General features: G+C 40.7%; 1 protein-coding gene and 1 pseudogene across 1 annotated transcript; one reads left to right on the top strand and one right to left on the bottom strand.

Annotated features, from left to right (window-relative positions):
• Positions 1-1,550: 1,550 nt before the first annotated feature.
• Positions 1,551-5,092, bottom strand: LOC150040800 (hypermethylated in cancer 2 protein-like; annotated as a pseudogene).
• Positions 5,093-11,797: 6,705 nt separating this feature from the next.
• Positions 11,798-15,771, top strand: LOC150040799 (protein VCF1-like). Its single transcript, XM_090326481.1, has 3 exons — positions 11,798-11,901; positions 12,186-12,285; positions 15,424-15,771. Exons 1-3 carry the CDS (start codon positions 11,879-11,881, stop codon positions 15,649-15,651), a joined length of 351 nt encoding a protein of 116 aa, XP_090182607.1. The 5' UTR covers positions 11,798-11,878; the 3' UTR covers positions 15,652-15,771.
• Positions 15,772-17,220: the final 1,449 nt, after the last annotated feature.

Below are 17,220 nucleotides of genomic sequence, written 5' to 3'. Positions count from 1 at the left end.
TGGCAACCTCAATACCCACCAATGCCACTAATCCCATTGTGAACCTCAGATTGAAATGCTAGTCAGTTCTTTTGCCATTCCCTCATTCCTGGCATCCATTGCATATCTCATGTTCAGTTTATGTAAATCCCAATGTGACTGGACAACTGGAAGACTGTGGTCCTTCAGAGGGGCATGACACTGCTCAGCACCACATCTGCTCCTCTCAGCCTGGCTTTAGCTTTTGTGACTGAGGTCTGGAGGTGGTATACGGAGCTTGATCTAAGCTCAGCCATCTGGCATGTGCAGGCTTTCCCATACTCAGGGTGGCTATAAACAGGCAGTGTCTGCCAGTAGGCTGTCCTGGTCACACTCTGGCAGAGGTGCCTGAGTGGAAGTGAATAACTTTAGCATGGTGACAGTGGGCAGGTGGCCCTGTATCCCACATGGTGATGGACCAGACCCTCCCCTGGATACCTGAGGTCAGGAAAGTCAGTTTAAGTTTAGATTGTTGGCTTCATGGATTGAGGCAAATGGCTATGCTGCAAGTTTCTCATTTTTCTACAGCTCCATATGTTTTTTTTCCATTTATTTTTCTCATTCTTGGAGGAGGCTTTGCAGTGGCTGTGTCCTGAGGGAGCAGAAGTGCAAGTATCCAGCTTGCTACTATCTTCTTGTCCCAACTCTGTAAAAAATACATTCATCACTGCACAGATATATTGACACAAGAACAACATTGCAGAGAGTGTTTGCACTGTCTGTGTTGTTAAGGAGCAGGTCCTGTCAGCCTTTCATTAGCTGGGGATGGGGTGGTGGAGGGAATAGACCCACTGAAGTCAACTGAGTTGTGTAAAATGATATGAAAATGTGTTTTCCTGAGGCAGCCCACTCAGGCCTCAGGACTAGGGAAGCCTTTGAGCAAGAAGGGCTTCTGGAACCTGGAGAGAGGGCCTCACTCATGTGTCAAGGGAGACAGCGTGGGGCAGTTGCCCCAAAGACACAGGCAGAAAATAAACTATTGATGGTTTTGTTTGAAAAAGAGTTCACAAGCTTAACAAAGGATAGAGGAAGCATATCAGTAGGAATAACAGCAACACAGTCCAGAAGTGAGCAATGAGATCACCCTCACTACTCTGTGCCAGAGAGCAATGTCAACCTGGCTAAAGGAGGGGAGCAGCGTCCCCCAAGCATCTGCTCCCCAGAGCTAGGGTCATATACAGACTTAAGCATACAGTCATGGTTCTGCTCCAGTCACAGTCAATAGTCATAGGAAGCACAGTGCCTCACTTGCACAAAGGAGATCATTCTCCCCTTTTGCTAACCCATCCGGAAGGAAAGGAACCAGTCCTCAGCAAGACCCATGTGACCCATTTCCACCTGTTTCTGGCAGTCCCCCAGGGATGGATGGAGTTGGAATGATCCCCCCAATACCACACATGGGGCTGGGCCCATAGGCTTCTCTTCTCTTGACTTCCCTTGGTATGGACTGTTTGGTATGGATTAAAGCTGTGTGTGGGGGGGGTGACTGAGACAAAGGGGCTGCTGGGAAAGCCTTCCACTGGACCTCAGGCTCAGCCCCCAACCATCCTGCCTCCTGGCTTCTCTGCTGGGAACCCATGTGGCAGGTTTGCAGAGGATACCCTTAGGTCTTTGTCTTTTAGGAGGAGGTGGGGTCCATGAGCTGGTGACCTTGCTCCCACAGACTGGCACTCATAAGGCTTCTCACCCTGAATACACAAACATGTGCTTGGTGAGGTGGGGCTGGTGCCAAGCCTGTCATACTCATCACAGGCAAAAGGCTTTAAGCCAAGGTGGCCCTGCATGGAACGTGTTCTAGTGACTCATGGGGTGAACAACTTGCCTCAGATATCCAGAGGAAGGGCCTCATCAGTCAGTGGGTCCTCTGCTGCTTCCTCAGGGTGTTCATATCCTTGTAGATCTTCTCAAAGACTGAACACTTGAAAGGCCAGGGTTCTGATACATAGGCTGTGATGGGCACAGACAGATCTTCTGCCTCCTCCTCAGCACTCCTACTGCCTGACTCATTGGCCCCCTCCTCATTGGAGGAGAGCAGCCGCTCTTCTGTGTGTGTCTTCCCACGAGCCTTGAGCTGCTCAAAGCCAGAAAAGCTCTTGGATCAGGACATGCACACATATAGGTTGCCTGTATATGACACCTGTCAGTGTGGCCATTGCCACCCTCACTCCAGCTCTGCCCTCTGTCTTCACTCCCCTCGTTGTTCTCTCCCTCCTCCTTGTAGGGGTACTGTGGTATTCTATAAGGCCCACTGGGGCTACCAACCATTGGCCAGAATGCCATTGGGAACTCTGTCCCCAACCCTTTATTCTCTTCACCTGAGCAGGGTCCTAATTTTCTCCCCTCAAAGGGTGGGAGGCAGAAACAAGCTCCTTCTTGCTTCATTCCTTCTTTCAAGAGGCTTTTCTGAGGCTGTCTGCCTACCCCTCAAAACGTTTGAAGTGATTGTCCTGAGTGTTTTCCAGATCTGTAGGCTCATCATTGGTTTCTCCAGCTCAACCTAAGAGGTAATACTGGGAATAGGTGGGAAGTAGGGTGAATTGTGCTAGATTTTACTCAGCTGGGCTGAGTTGTAGGGCAAAGGTGTGCTCTTTTGGACATTTAGACTGAGCTATTTGTCACAGCCCTGGCTATTCCCATTGGTCCTGTTGCCACAGTCCCCAGTGGCTGAGCAGATTCTCCGGGCCCAGGCTATGCATGCTCTCCTAGGCAGAGCTACCCAGATAAAGCTCATCATGTGTATTAGTTGGTTGAGGAAGTTCCTGGGAGGAATGGTGGCTGTTATGTCCATCCAAGAACCACAATTACTGAGCCTGGATCATAGAGGCTGAAGAAAATCTTTTGCTGTGAAGTGGCCATCCCATGCCAACAGCCTCTACCTCTTCAAAGCCTAAGGGCCTTCCTGCTTTCTGAAGAGTATGGGACAGCGAACGGCTGCCAATTCAGGCATCTGGAGGTAGATGGCAGCAGTAAGGTGCGTGTTGCGGTTGAGCCCAGCAAACTGGTTACTTGGCAGAAACTTGCCAGTTCAAATTAAATACTGTGAGGAACACAGTTGCCTAATTTGAGTGGAGGGCCTTTGAGGACAGTCTGTGGGAATGGCTTCAGAAGGAAGTCCTGTGTGTAGACATTCAGCAGATATAAACAAAGAGAAAATGTTTGTTTATGCTCTCAGGGGAGAAGTTAAGGTGTTTTCCAAAACTAGGGAGAGCCTATGTTTTTGAAGAGCACCTTAACTTGACTTCCCATTTTAACTTTCAGAAATTATCTTTGAATACTTGTACAGAAGTGTTTCCATTTAATAAAGAAGTTTACAAATATAGCCAGGAGTTTGGCCTAGTAGTAGAGTGCTTGCCTAGCATGCAGGAAGACCCTGGTTTGATTCTTCCATACCACATACATTAAAAAAAAAAGAAGTGGTGCTGTGGCTCAAGTGGCAGACTACTAATCTTGAGAAAGCCCAAGGCTCAGGCCCTAAGTTCAAGCCCCAGGACTGGCAAAAGAAGTTTACAAATACATTATATCTTTACCAGTGTTATCCCTTTCAACATTCTCACCTATCCTTCCCCTACGTACTCCTTCCATATTCTTAATTTTGTAGTATATACATATTTTTATTGCATTCTCACCCTCTTCTCTTCATTAGTCTGTTTTCCTTTAACCTCACTACACTCCTTTTTAAATAATATTTTATTATCTTTAAAGTAGTTGTACAAAGGCATTGCCATTCATCAAAGTAGTTTATGATTATAGTGCATGCTGATGATCAATGTCAACCCTTTCAACATTCTCATACACCCCTCTTCCCTTACTTATTTTAATTTTAGGTTAGGATTTGAATTTTTGTGTGTATAGTACATCATGATCTGTGTCACCACTTCATGATCTTCATCCTGTTTAGTCTCCTCCCTTCTTTATATTTCTTAGTTCTTTGATATATCCGATGAATTATCGCATACATTCTTCCCTCTTTCCCCTTCGTTGTTCTACCTCTGTCTCTTTGGTTTCATTCTCTCCTCTTACAAGTGATTAACTGAAGTGTTATAGACGCTATAGAGGGAGCAAATAGTAAAATTCTTTAAAAAGATTAAGGCAAAGGCCAACCAAACAAGAACTAGGAAATGGTTACTAGGATTTACTATTTTATTAGGCTTTTATATATCCAAGATAAAAGAGGTAGATGGTCTATTTTAGGCTCTTAATGTTCCTACATTTTTTTAAGTTTTATTATACTTTGAAGTCTTCCCCACTTTTTTTAACCTCTGCTCTGTTTTAGGTAATGAAAGGAGGTGGGACCCAACAATAGAGCTCTACCACAAGAGCTACAGCTCCACTTCTGGGTTTTTGGTGATTAAATAGAAACACAAGTTTCACAGACTTTCCTGTACAGCCTGGCTTTGAATCCCAGATCCTAAGAACTCAGCCTCCTGAATAACCAGGATTAATATTATCGGCATGAGCCACAGGTCCTCTGTTTGTCCCTGTTCTTTTATAAGGAGGTAGAAAAAGTATCAAATCAAACTTCTGAGTAGGAATGGTTTTGGACCTTGAACAATTTTAAACCCTGTTTACTGTTCATTTCAGCTCTCTGTTCTTAGTATCTGCTTCTGTTTTAAGTCCCACTCACCAGGCTTTCCCATGCTCTGCCCTTCAGTTCCCCTGTGTTCCACCTGCATTTTATTATTTTTCCAGGTTCACTTCCAAATCTTACAAGAAATTCTGCTGGATCCCCTCTGCATGCTAGATAGCTGCTTACCCTTGAGATTAGTTGAATTTTGTCCCGACTCCCCTTAGAGCACAAGTTCTTGACCTGTCTGGAGCCAGCATCCTATTAGGTCATAGTCAAAGCTGAGTCCTGTCTCTCAGCTGATATAGAATATATAACTGTATAAGAAAATACTTAAACTTTTTCTCAACATTTCAGCAATGCTTAGAAAGTATGAGGACATTGATCAAGGATGCAAAATTATGGGATGTCTACATTCTACCACACTACCCACTTCTTTGACCCCACAGTTGCAGATTCAGTTGATTTTGCACAAACTGCCCTCTTTGTTGAGAGTCTTACTTCCTCCATGGCCCATCCACCATTTTTTTCTGTCCCCTACCATGCATCATCTCTCAGTGAGGGCTGAGGGCCTACTGTGCTACTTCTTCTAGTACAAACAAACACTTTCAGACTATCCTGTGAATCCTGTATTCTTATGGATAGAGCCTTAGACAAAACACATCAACTTTCTGCCTAGAGCATCAGAAATTCTGTCTCTGTTCAGGCTATAGCAGCTCATGAAAAGCAGCCTGATTCTTAGGTAGCTGAGTGCAATTAGTCCAAATGCACATGTGAAGTAAACAATACTCATGTAGCAGAGGCATGCATGGGCGAATATACAATAAGAAGCCAAGGAGGGAGAGGGTACAGGGAGAGGAATGTGCCAGAATCATGGCGGAGTTTGCTTAGCAATGGCTCTTAACTGTCTTAAGACAGATAAAGGGACTCATAAGTCCTATTACATCAGAACTGTAGAAAATTTCACAGCATCAATACAAGTGAAAAACTGAACAAACTAAAACCATTAGCACTTCTTAGATTGACTATACTAAAATGAGTTGACAAGTATTTCTCACCTACTTAAGAAAGACAGGTAGAATTAGAAATACAGTTTGTAGAACCCTCCAGGCAGGAGGCCTTCAGTGCAAACTATGGTAGTACCAAAACACTAAGCAAAAAAGACTTTTCCAGTAGCATTTAACTCTATCTGCTCTGGAGGCTGAGAGAAAAAGGACTGCAGTTCAAGGCCAAATCTGACCTGAGGCTCCATCTTGAAAATAACCATCAAAATTAAGGATTGGGTGTGCGCCTCAACTGTTAGAAAGTCAGCCTAACTATCCTGAGATACAGAGTTCAAATGTTATTACCACCAAAAAAGAAAAGAAGGAATTCCATTTTGTATATATACCACATCTTCTTGACCCATTCAACTGAGGGGCATCTGGGTTGGTTCTATATCTTAGCTATGGTAAATAATGCAATGAACATGGTTGTGCTGGTAGGTTAAGTATGCCCATGTTTATAGATATTTGGGTAAATGTCCAGGAGTTGGATTGCTAAGTCATATGGGAGCTCTGTTTAGTCTTTTGAGGAACCACCACACTGCTTTCCAGAGTGGCTGAACAAGTTTACACTCCCACCAACAGTGTAGTAGTAATCCCTTCTGGCTACATACCTACCAGCATCTGCTGTTATTGGATTTCTTGATAATGGCCATTGTAACTGGATTGAGATGGAATCTCAAAGTTGTTTTGATTTACATTTCTTCTATGGCCAGAAATGTCCAGCATTTCTTCATGTGTCTTTAGGCCATTTTAATTTCCTCTTCAGAGAAGTCTCTCTTTAAGACTTTAGCCTACCTTTTAATGGGATGTTTGTTTTCTTTGAGGATTTGTTTTTGAGAAATTAAATTTCTCAAACTTGGCTCAGAAGCCAAGTTTACTGTGTCAACATAATAGAAATTTGCTCAGTGGTAAAAAGTGATGAACTCTCAATCCATTACGGGAATAGACAAAATGCATGGATTATTAAGTGAAAGAAATCAATCTGAACATCAATGAACTACGTTACATATGTAACTGTAAACCTTCTGTACATCTGTACATCACTTTGACAATAAAATTAAATTTAAAAAATGCTTATAGAAATGAGTTCCGAGAGAGAGAGAGAGAGAGAGAGAGAGAGAGAGAGAGAGAGAGAGAGAGAGAGAGAGAGGGGGGGGGGGGGGGGGGGAGGAGAGAGAGAGAGAGAGAGAGAGAGGGAGAGAGGGAGAGAGAGAAAATGAAATCAATTTGGAAGGCTAAAATTGCATCAATACCATGGTGTGACATTCTGCGAAAGAAAAAAAATGGAGACACTGAAAAAAGCAGTTTCTAGAGATTTGGGGAAAATATGCAAAAAAAGTGGTGGATACACCTGAAGATAATATGTGGCCTATTATGGCACTTCACAGTTCTCTGAGTTTCCACTTCAGTGCTTCTTCTCATTGTTAGCATACCCCGCATTTCAGGTCCTCAGTCCCTCCCTCATAACCAGTTGATCTGGCCAGGTATAATTGCAACTGGCCTTCAGCCTTCTCCATTCCTTCCACTTCACTTTTTTTTTTGCCAGTTATGGGGCTTGAACTCAGGGCCTGAGCACTGATCTTGGACTTTTCTCAAGGCTAGAGCTCTACCTACCACTTGAGCCTCAGCACCACTTCCAGCTTTTTTCTATGTATGTGGTCCCGAGGAGTCGAACCTGGGCCTTTGCAATTGCTAGGCAAGCACTCTAACACTAGGCCAAACTCCCGCCCCCACCACTTCATTTTCCAACCAATTTTACTCCTAGGTCCCAGCTGCATAATAGGAATGCTGCCTAACTGTAACTGTCACAGTCACACAATCCCGACCAAGCTATGTGCCAGCTTTAACTTTCAACTTCCTGGCCCTAGCCCCTGTCTATATATTTGACCCTGAACAAAGGACAGGAGTTATTTCTCCCTCTGCCATGGGAAGGGTGGCATTGTCAGCCTTGGCTGGCAAATAAACTTTTCCTTCATGTGACTGTGTCCGCATGGTCTTTGGGGGTGGGTGCTAACACTAATAATGCTCTGAGTGCCCCTGCTTAACCAGTGAAAAGAGCCAGAGTAGCACGTGCACAAGGCATCACACAATCAGGGCAAGCAAATGCTGTATGTCCAGGGGTGATGCGGAGATCATGGTGGTTACTCTGCCTCATTCAGATGGCAGTTGAGAGCACATGGATGAGAACAACAAGTGAGAATCTTCATCAGGGACCTTGGATATGTCCTTGGAATTGGTACAGATATTTAGTGTGGAACTTAAAGGACACTAGAGAATCCACTGGTTCCATCCTTTATTTTTAGACAAAGAATCAGAAGAAAGAGCAGAAGAACTCCAGAGGTAGCCTGCCATCAACCTTACTGGTTGGCAATCTGCAGGCCAGATACTGACCATTTATGGGCTAAAAGTAACTGCAAAATCTTGTCATGGCTGGGCCTGCGATTGCTATGGTTCTGAAGACAGAACTAGGTACAGGTTCCATGTGGAAACCAAATGCACGATGCATTTGTATTATAGCATTCTATTCTCTGGGCTTTCAGCCAGCCTAGATTTTTTTCCAGCCATGATCATTACATTCTGGAAAAGATTAATTTTCATCTGGGGCTGGTGACTCTTGCTCCCTTGGATTTGTAGTGGGCATCTCTGTACTGTGGCCCGGGTCTCCTCTCCCCACACCTCCAAGTTTTAATTTTTTTAAGGAAAATACTTTTATTAACACACCTAGTTAACATACATCTTTGTATAGAATAGGCTAGAGGATACAAAAAAAAAGATCAGTTATTTTCACAAATCTTCCATAAAGTGGACTCTCCTCCTAACCACAGCCTTTGGAAATTCTGTGAAGGGGAGGTCAATGGGTTTGGTGAAAGGACAGCCATGTTCTTCCCTGTGTCTTTACTGACATTGATTTTGAGATCGACTCATATTAGTTATAGATTGTACACACATTTGTGATTATTTGCAACAGGACAAGTATTAGCTATAAGCTTGAATCACATTTTCAAAATGATGTAATCAAAGTTTCCTTTCTACACAAAACCTCTGGTATTACTACCCCTCATATCTATACTTATTTTAGAAGCTTTTGGTGATGGTCGCATGTATAATCTTAGCTACTCAGGAGGCTCAATTCTGAGGATCACAGTTTAAAATCAAGCTACAGCAGGAAAATCCATGAGATTCTTTTCTTTTATTTTATTTTTTATTGTAATTAATAAAAGGGTTACATGATATTTGCCAGATAGAAGGCGCATTAATTCACATACATTGATATCCTTTCACATGTCTTGGTACCCATTACCCTCCCCCCCGTCTTGGTTTTCCCCCCTTCCCTATCAAATTTCAAATAACCAAATACAAATAAATTCAGTGTATCAGATAACAAAGTGAGATACTGTAACAATATGAGATACCCAAGGGACAGCAAAGGAGATGAGAGATAATATAGTACATTAAGGACAACAGTCATTCGTTATATGGCTTTTGTTTCAATATCCTGGAGGTCCTTTCAATTAGCTTCATACTATATGGCCTTATGTATCAAGGTTTTGCTCTATTGCAGATCTCTGCTAGTAGAGCCCAAGGTTTCTACTGATTAGTTTTAATTTTAATAAATGCTCCTTCACCTGTTTCCAGGAAAAGAAGCTTTTTCTGCTGTTTATATCTAACATGTCCTGCAGGTGGCGCTGACCCCCCTGCTGAGCTCTCAGGAAAACTTCACTATGGGGTAACAAAACTGCATTTCCAAATAAGCAGTTCTGTTTGTCTGCCTAGATCCTTTAGAAGTTTGTATTTCTGGATCTCTGAATGATCTTATTCTTTCCCTTTAGCTTTTTCCTCAGATTTATTTTTCTGTGCCAGTTTATTGGTCATCCTCACCGCATTTACCCAGAGTCATTGGGGAAAATTTGATAGAATGACCATGAGAAATAGAGAGAAAACTGATCTTAACCTTAGTCCTGTGTAGACAAAGCATAACAGTTAATGGGAATTTCTGCTATATTGTCTGTGAGACTTTTCATTCCCATATATGTGTTTAAAACCAACTGAGATTAATATCTAATCATATTTTTACCATCCTGTTTTTAAAATGGTTTTACATTTGAAAAGTCATTTTCATTGAAAGGAGGCCATTACAGATATGGAAGCAAGAGGGGAGAAAAAAAAGGAATAGAGGGAGGGAACAAGATCACAACATATTATATGTGCATATGGAAATACCAGGAAGCCTATTACTTTGTACAAAAATATATGGTAATTTAAAATTGAGACATAATTTTAGTCATTTTGTTTCATATGAAAATCATACTATGATATATTGAGTTTCAGTGAAATGAGTTCAAAATAGTTTAATTGAAGGAGTATTATATAAAGACAAATGTTCCCAAGGCTTGATTTGTGAGGTCAAGAGCTATGTTTGCTTCACTTTTTTTCTAATGGACACTTATAGGAGTTGCTAGCATTTAGTGAATGCTCAGTGAAAATGTAAAACAGAATAATTATATCTTAACCATATGTGTATCCTTACATATATATATGTATATACATATATATGCATGATAGTTTCATAACACTTGCGTGTATGCGTCAACTTTTCACCTACCTAGTTACCTCACTCTGTCTTCCCTCTATCCTCTTTTTCCTCTCTTTCTTCCATCCTCTCTTCCTTCTTTCCTTCCTTGCTTTCTGCCTTCCTTCTTGTTTGTTCTCTGTAATTTTCTTGAGCATTCTGAGTAAAACAATTCCTTTTTTGCCTATGCCAGATTAATTTTTGACAAAAAGAAAACAGTGTAACAGTTTAATATTCCTAGGATATCTACCAAAGATGACAGCCTGCAGAGTACAGAAATATTAAATGTGAGTAAATCTAGTCATACTAAAGAATACCAAATAGGTTGAAATAATCAACTAGGTAGCTGAGGAAGACCCCCCCATGATCTTCATTCTATACTATGGAGGGCAAATTTTAAATTAGTTCATGAATCTCAGATTAGTTTGCAAATTAATACATTTCTGGTACTCCAGGATTATAACTTTAAGCCTATTGAAGCTAACATTTGATCCACATCCCCAGCTTTTTTTTTCTATTTTCAAAAATATTTTTGGAGGGCCAGGGGTGTGGCCTAGTGTTAGAGGGCTTGCCTAGGATGTATGAAGCCCTGGGTTTGATTCCTTACTACCACATACCTAGAAATAGCTGTTAGTGATTCTGGGGCTCCACTGGTAGAGAGCTTGGAGAAAACTCAAGGATAGTGCCCAGGACCTGAGTTCAAGACCAATGCCTGGCAGAGAAAATAGTAATTCTTTTGGTGCCCGTAATGAAGCTTGAACAAACGTCTTGGGCACTGTCCCTTAGCGTTTTTATTTAAGTCTGGTATTCTGCCACCAGCCACAGCTCCTCATCCATCTTAGCTGGTTAACAGGAGATGAGATTCTCATGGATTTTGCCTGTCTAGTGGCACTGAAGCATGATCCTCAGATATCAGCTTGCTGAATAAACTGCTCTTAAAGGCATGAGCTATTGGTCCCTGATCTCAGCGCCTTTTAACTGTTCTTTTCACATGAGGTCTTGAGCTTTACTTCTGCCAGCCCCAGATAAAATCCTATTTCTTTCACTTGAATAATTACTCTTACAGGCCTGAGACACCATGCCCAGGTTGATTTTTTTTTCTAGTCGTGGCTCTTGAATTTAGGGCCTTGGAACTATCCCTGAGCTTTTGTATTCAGGGCTGGTACTCTACCACTTGAGCCACAGTTCCTCATCTGGCTTTTGGGTGATTAATTAAGGAAAAAAGTGTCACAGACTTACTGTCTGGGTTGACTTCAAACTGAGGTCCTCAGATCTCTGCTCCTGAGTTACTATGATTACCGATGTTAGCCACCAGTACCTAGATCCAGATTGTTGAGGCTTCTTTTATGTTTTGTTTTGTTTGTTTTGTTTTGATAGGGGGTTTTGGCTTTTTTTAACCATGGCTAGCCTCAAACTGTAAAGTTGTTTCTACCTCACAATAAGTTGTGATGATAGGCATGAGTCACTATGGTTAACCTTGATCAAAATCCTTTTTGATAGAACATTATTTCAAGGCAATAACTTCCTAGCGACAAGCAGGCAAAGTAACTACTATGACATAATTCTGGCTGGCATGGTAACCACACTGGCCTAACCATACACAGGAAACATCCTTTCAGTGTCCTGATACCACCATATAATTCTAGGTTGTCATATAATCTAGAATTATAATTTCAAGGAATGAAGACACTGGACCAAACTAGGTAGAGTTTGAAAACGTGACCCTAAAATTCTGTATGTTGTTTTTAAGTTTCAGTTACAATTACCAAGCTGATTTGGGGGGCAATTTTACAATTTGACAGTACTCCAGTTTTTATTTTACATGTTCCTTCTCAGTGTCTGGTGATAAATGATTCCAACCTTACAACAGTTGGGGAGCAGCAGGCAGTGACTTTCATTGTTTTGGACAAGATCTTAAGTTTAAGTTGAATTATCTAGAAGATCAGTTGTTGGATGATGTAATTTTCTCTTCACAATTTATTTTCAGGAAAAGGAAAAGGAATAGCAATACAGAAGATAGTCACCATGCCCTCGGCTTAAAAAGAAGTAAGCAAAGCCCTGGCTTTTCAGGTACTCAGGATGCAGAGGTAAGGGAGATGATCTCGTTCACCTTTCTCTATTTCATTCACTGTATACATTGTCATTCAATTTGATCCCTACAATGAAAAGAAAATTATTAGTAGAAAACATCACCAAAGTATTCTCATGTGACCCGACCTCCCCATTTGACTGTTTAACTGAGTTACAAATTACTAGCAGACTATTAAGGGAGATTTGTAAAATTCTTCTGTATGAATGCTGAGAATAAATGAGTAAGTATTAACCACTTTCACTTCCTGAGAGCACCAGGTGGCAGGACTGTCACTGAGTATGATAGGGTAAATTGTATGCAGGTATGCGAATGTTACAATGAAACTCCCCTTGTACAACAAATGCATGCTAATAAAACTGTTAAAAATAATAGAGATCTTGTTCACATAGAGCCCTAAGCACGACTAGCACTTTGGCATTTAATGGTTACCATCTCAATTACTGAGAAATGGGTAGAAATATCTTATTTGTTTTCTGCTACTGGAGATCACCTAGTCATGTTTTTTGCTTTTCCTTCTCTTTCTATGCATCAGCTTCTTTAATTTCTTTTGTCTGTGTGGGACTTGAACTCTGGGCCTGGGCACCGTCCCTGAGTTCTTCAGCTCAAGTCTACTGCCCTACCCCTTGAGCCACAATGCCACTTCTGGTTTTCTGGTGGTTAATTGGAGTTAAAAGTCTCATAGACTTTAGTGCCTGGGTTGGCTTTGAACCGTGATCCTCAGATCTTAGGCTCCTAAGTAGCTAGGATTACAAGTATGAGCCACCATGCCCGGTTCAGCTTCCTGAATTTTAAAATTAGACCTTATTTTCACATTGAAAGTACTAGATATTTGTCTCCCAGCCTGGGAATATACTTTTTTCCTGATTCTAATTTGAACTCGATTTTCATATATTGTCCTTAAATCCACTGGAAAGCTATTACTAATAACTCTCACTTACAATTTTACTTGTACCCTCCAAATTCTTTTATGAATATATATATATTATATATGTATAATATATATATATATATATTTGCCAGTCCTGGGCTTGAGCTCAGGGCCTGAGCACTGCCCTAAGGTTTTTATTTTCCTCAAGGCTAGAGCTTTACCACTAGAGCTACAGCACCACTTTTGCCTTTTTCTATGTATGTATGAGGAATCAAACCTGGGTATTCATGCATGCTCGGCAAGCACTCTACCACTAGGCTAAACTCCAGGCCCCAATTATGAATATTTTTTAAACAGTTGTATCTAGTTACATGAATACCATCTACAGATATTTGTGAGCAATGCCGTGATTCAAGTAGCCTTAAAACACCAATAGATCATAATTTTTCTTGTTTTAAGTCATATTAATTAATATTAACTTTGGAAAAGACCAACTGCAATACCAACACTAATGCACACATTAATTCAGTTAAGTGTCCTTACACTATTTTCCTTTGGGAATTGAATATAAGAAGGTAAGAAAATTCTTTCCTTTTTTTTTTTTACAGTCCTGGGGCTTGAATTCTGCCCCGAGCACTGTCCTTGGGCTTTCTCAAGGCTAATGCTCTACAACTTGAGCCACAGCACCACTTCTGGCTTCAAATCCAGGTCTTCCTGCATGCTAGAAAAGCACTCTTACCACTAGGTCAAACTCTTGGCCCAAGAAATTCTTGAATATAACTCTTTGGGGAGAATCACTGTGCAGCTTCTCCAATAGGATAAAAAAAAAAACTGTGCATGATCTTGCCTTAACAAAAAGCAATCTGAAAACACACACACACACACACACACACACACACACACACACACACACACACACACACACACACTATACCATGTATACAGATAACAGACAAATAAATAGTAAGCCTCTCAAATATACAATGTTAAACACACATTCCACAAGATCACCGTGAGTGAAAAGTAACCACTGTGGGAGAGTGGGACAAAGTCTATGGTATCTCTCTATACTATTTTTGCAACTTTCAGTGAATGTATAATTATTTCAAATTAAAAACAAAAACAAATAGGAACTGTTATCTAACTTTTTAAAAACATATACTTAATGCTCTTAGGTTTGCATATTCAGTTTAAACTGCTATATGAGGAGAATAGATGCATGCATTCAGAATATTTATATAAAACGTTATAAATTAGTATAAATATATACTCAAAATATGTGTCTAGGAATATTTCATCACCTTTAAAATTATACTCATACACCATTCTACTTTTTTTGTGTGTGTGTGCTTTTGCTGGTGCTTGAACTTAGGCCCTGAGTACTGTCCTTGAGCTTTGTTGCTCAAGGCTAGTGCTCTACCACTTTGAGCCACAGCTCCACTTCCAGATTTTTTTTTGGTAGTGAATTGAAGAAAAGAATCTCATGGGCTTTCCTGCTCAGGATGGCTTTGAACCATAAACCTTAATTATCAGGCTCCTGAGTAGATAGGATTACAGGTATGAGCCACCAGTGAAGCTTGTTTCATGGTGATGATGCTGCCTCTTTGATTTGTGTGTGTGTGTGTGTGTGTGTGTGTGTGTTGTGCATGCGTGTCAGTATTGGGAATTGAACTCAGGAACTGGGCTTTTATTGTTCACAGCTGGCTTTTTGGCAGTTAATTGTAGATAAGTGTTTCACAGACCTACTTGCCTGGGATGGTTTTGTACTGCAATCCTCAGATCTCAGCCTCCTGGGTATCTAGAATTGCAAGGATGAGTGACTAGTGCCCAACTTCCATCCTACTTTTATGGACCTCATTTTAATTACATTCTGTAGCATTAGTTAATGCTTCTCCTAAAGGGTGAGAATTTAGTTCTCTAATGCAGGCATGGAAACAAATGGTACCAACAAGGACACAGAGTATATATAGGTATTTGGAACCCCAGGGCCTAATTGAGATACTCATCCTAACTATGAATAGCTGCATGACTCTGGGTAACTCAGACATTTGCTTCCGGTTCATTAAAATAGAGATTATTGATCCCAACTTATTTTACAGTTGTGTAGTGAGGACAGGATGAACAGCCTTCCCTGTTTAGTAATTTACAGGTTACTCTGTAAATTAACCACGTATATAAGTGTGATGCTTCTCCTGACAGTGCTGAGTGGGATAACTCTTGCAGTATCATAATGGCTACATGCTCCTTCTGTCTTTCTCCTTCCAGTGTTCCTACACTGATAATGAAAGGAACAACAGCAGCGTTGATAGCCCAGAGGCATCCAGGGCACCAGAAAGAAACTTGACCATGATCACTGCTGATGTCAACACCAACCTCACTCCATCTTTCCATGAGGAAACCCCGCTGTGCCAAGGTCTATACATCAACATCAACCAGATCTTGAAGGAGGCTCACTTCCATAGCCTGCAGCAGCGGGGGCTATATCCATCGTGATGAACTAGGAGCTCCTGGTTCCAACCCTAACCTAATTCATAAAATTACCTGAGTATACACAAACATGTTCTTTTTCTTTTAGCAGCTATATTTTAAGAAATAAGTTAATAGACAATCATATAAAGCAGTGTGATATGCTAGTGTATTTTCAAAGGGGCTTTAAATCTATTTTATAGGAATCATTTCATGTTGGGTATTAAATTCATATTGAGATAGCAAGATGCAAAAACCTCATCAACACTTTGGGTGCATAGTTTGCCCAATTGAGATTAATTTCCCAAACTGTCAGAATATTTTTTTTGTTGGTCATGGGGCTTGAGCTCTGGGCCTGGGCATTTTCCCTGAGTTCTTCAGCTCAAGGCTACCACCCTACCCCTTGAGCCAAGGCACTGCTTCCGGTTTTCTAGTGGTTAATTGGAGAGTCTCATGGACTTTGGTGCCTGGGCTGGCTTTGAACCATGAACCTCAGATCTCAGCCTCCTAAGTAGCTAGGATTACAGGTGTGAGCCACTACACCAGGCAAAACTGTCAGAATTTTTATATCTTTTTAATATTAGTCTTTCCTTTTGAAAAATAATAGCCTAGTAAAGAGTCGATACTTAGCATGTAAAAACAAATTTGAAAACTAAACCATGAGTTAGTATCGTAGACTATAGGAAATGTGAGTCATTTCAACATTCAATATGAATAAGACTGTTAAAATCACTCTCCACTTGGTACAACCAACAATTTTACACAGGAACAGTTGTGAGTTACTAGCTCTAGTAATACTCTTTAATCTTTATATCACCAGGGAGAATGTTCCTGAGACTTTTGAATGTTCAGATCTTATCTGAACAATTGATTGTTCAGGAAATGGCAATCAAGTTCTTTGGAAACATTGCATAATTCTACCAAACAAAAATATGGGACGATATGTGGCTTAACTACAAACTATTAGTATTAAAAGATTATAGTTTTTCATTTATAATTTGATCTTTTATGTAAGAGTTAATATTGGTAACATATAAGCCATTTGAACTGATATCTAATTTAGCAACTAGTGTAAAAACTGCATGGGAGACCTGTCCACGATTTCCTGCAAAAAACCAAAAATCAAAACCAAAAAAAAACCCCACCTTCATAAGGATTAAGTGGCCAGATTCCACCATTAAAATTTATGCATTTAGGCCTGGAGGTGTGGGTCTATGAAAAAGTACCTCATTACCTCATAAAATGCCTTATGATGTATCCTAAATACTGCAAAACTTGGCTAAATTAACGTGGGTTTTGGAAAAATGATCTGAGAAGTAGTTAATTCTTCTGATACGGATGTGGGTCTATATTTTAGTCATAGTAAAGCACCAATGAAATTGGAATAGTGGCTACATTAAAGCACGTGCTTCCCAGGTGGTGAGCTGTAGGATCAAAGTACCAGGATGCAACAAGTTATCTGCCTGGAGAATGGGAGGTGTCAGTTTTCTTCCTTTTCACAGCAAATTGTCTTAGGGTCTAACAACCATCTCCAACTGCTTGGATATCACAAAACAGAAACAAGCAAATCTAAAAACTATAGATATTAGTAGAAAT

The sequence above is a fragment of the Megascapheus bottae genome, chromosome X (genome assembly GCF_031878675.1).
Source record: "Megascapheus bottae isolate mThoBot1 chromosome X, mThoBot2.hap1, whole genome shotgun sequence".
Taxonomy (NCBI): domain Eukaryota; kingdom Metazoa; phylum Chordata; class Mammalia; order Rodentia; family Geomyidae; genus Megascapheus; species Megascapheus bottae.
This window is presented reverse-complemented; position numbering and strand designations above follow the sequence as displayed.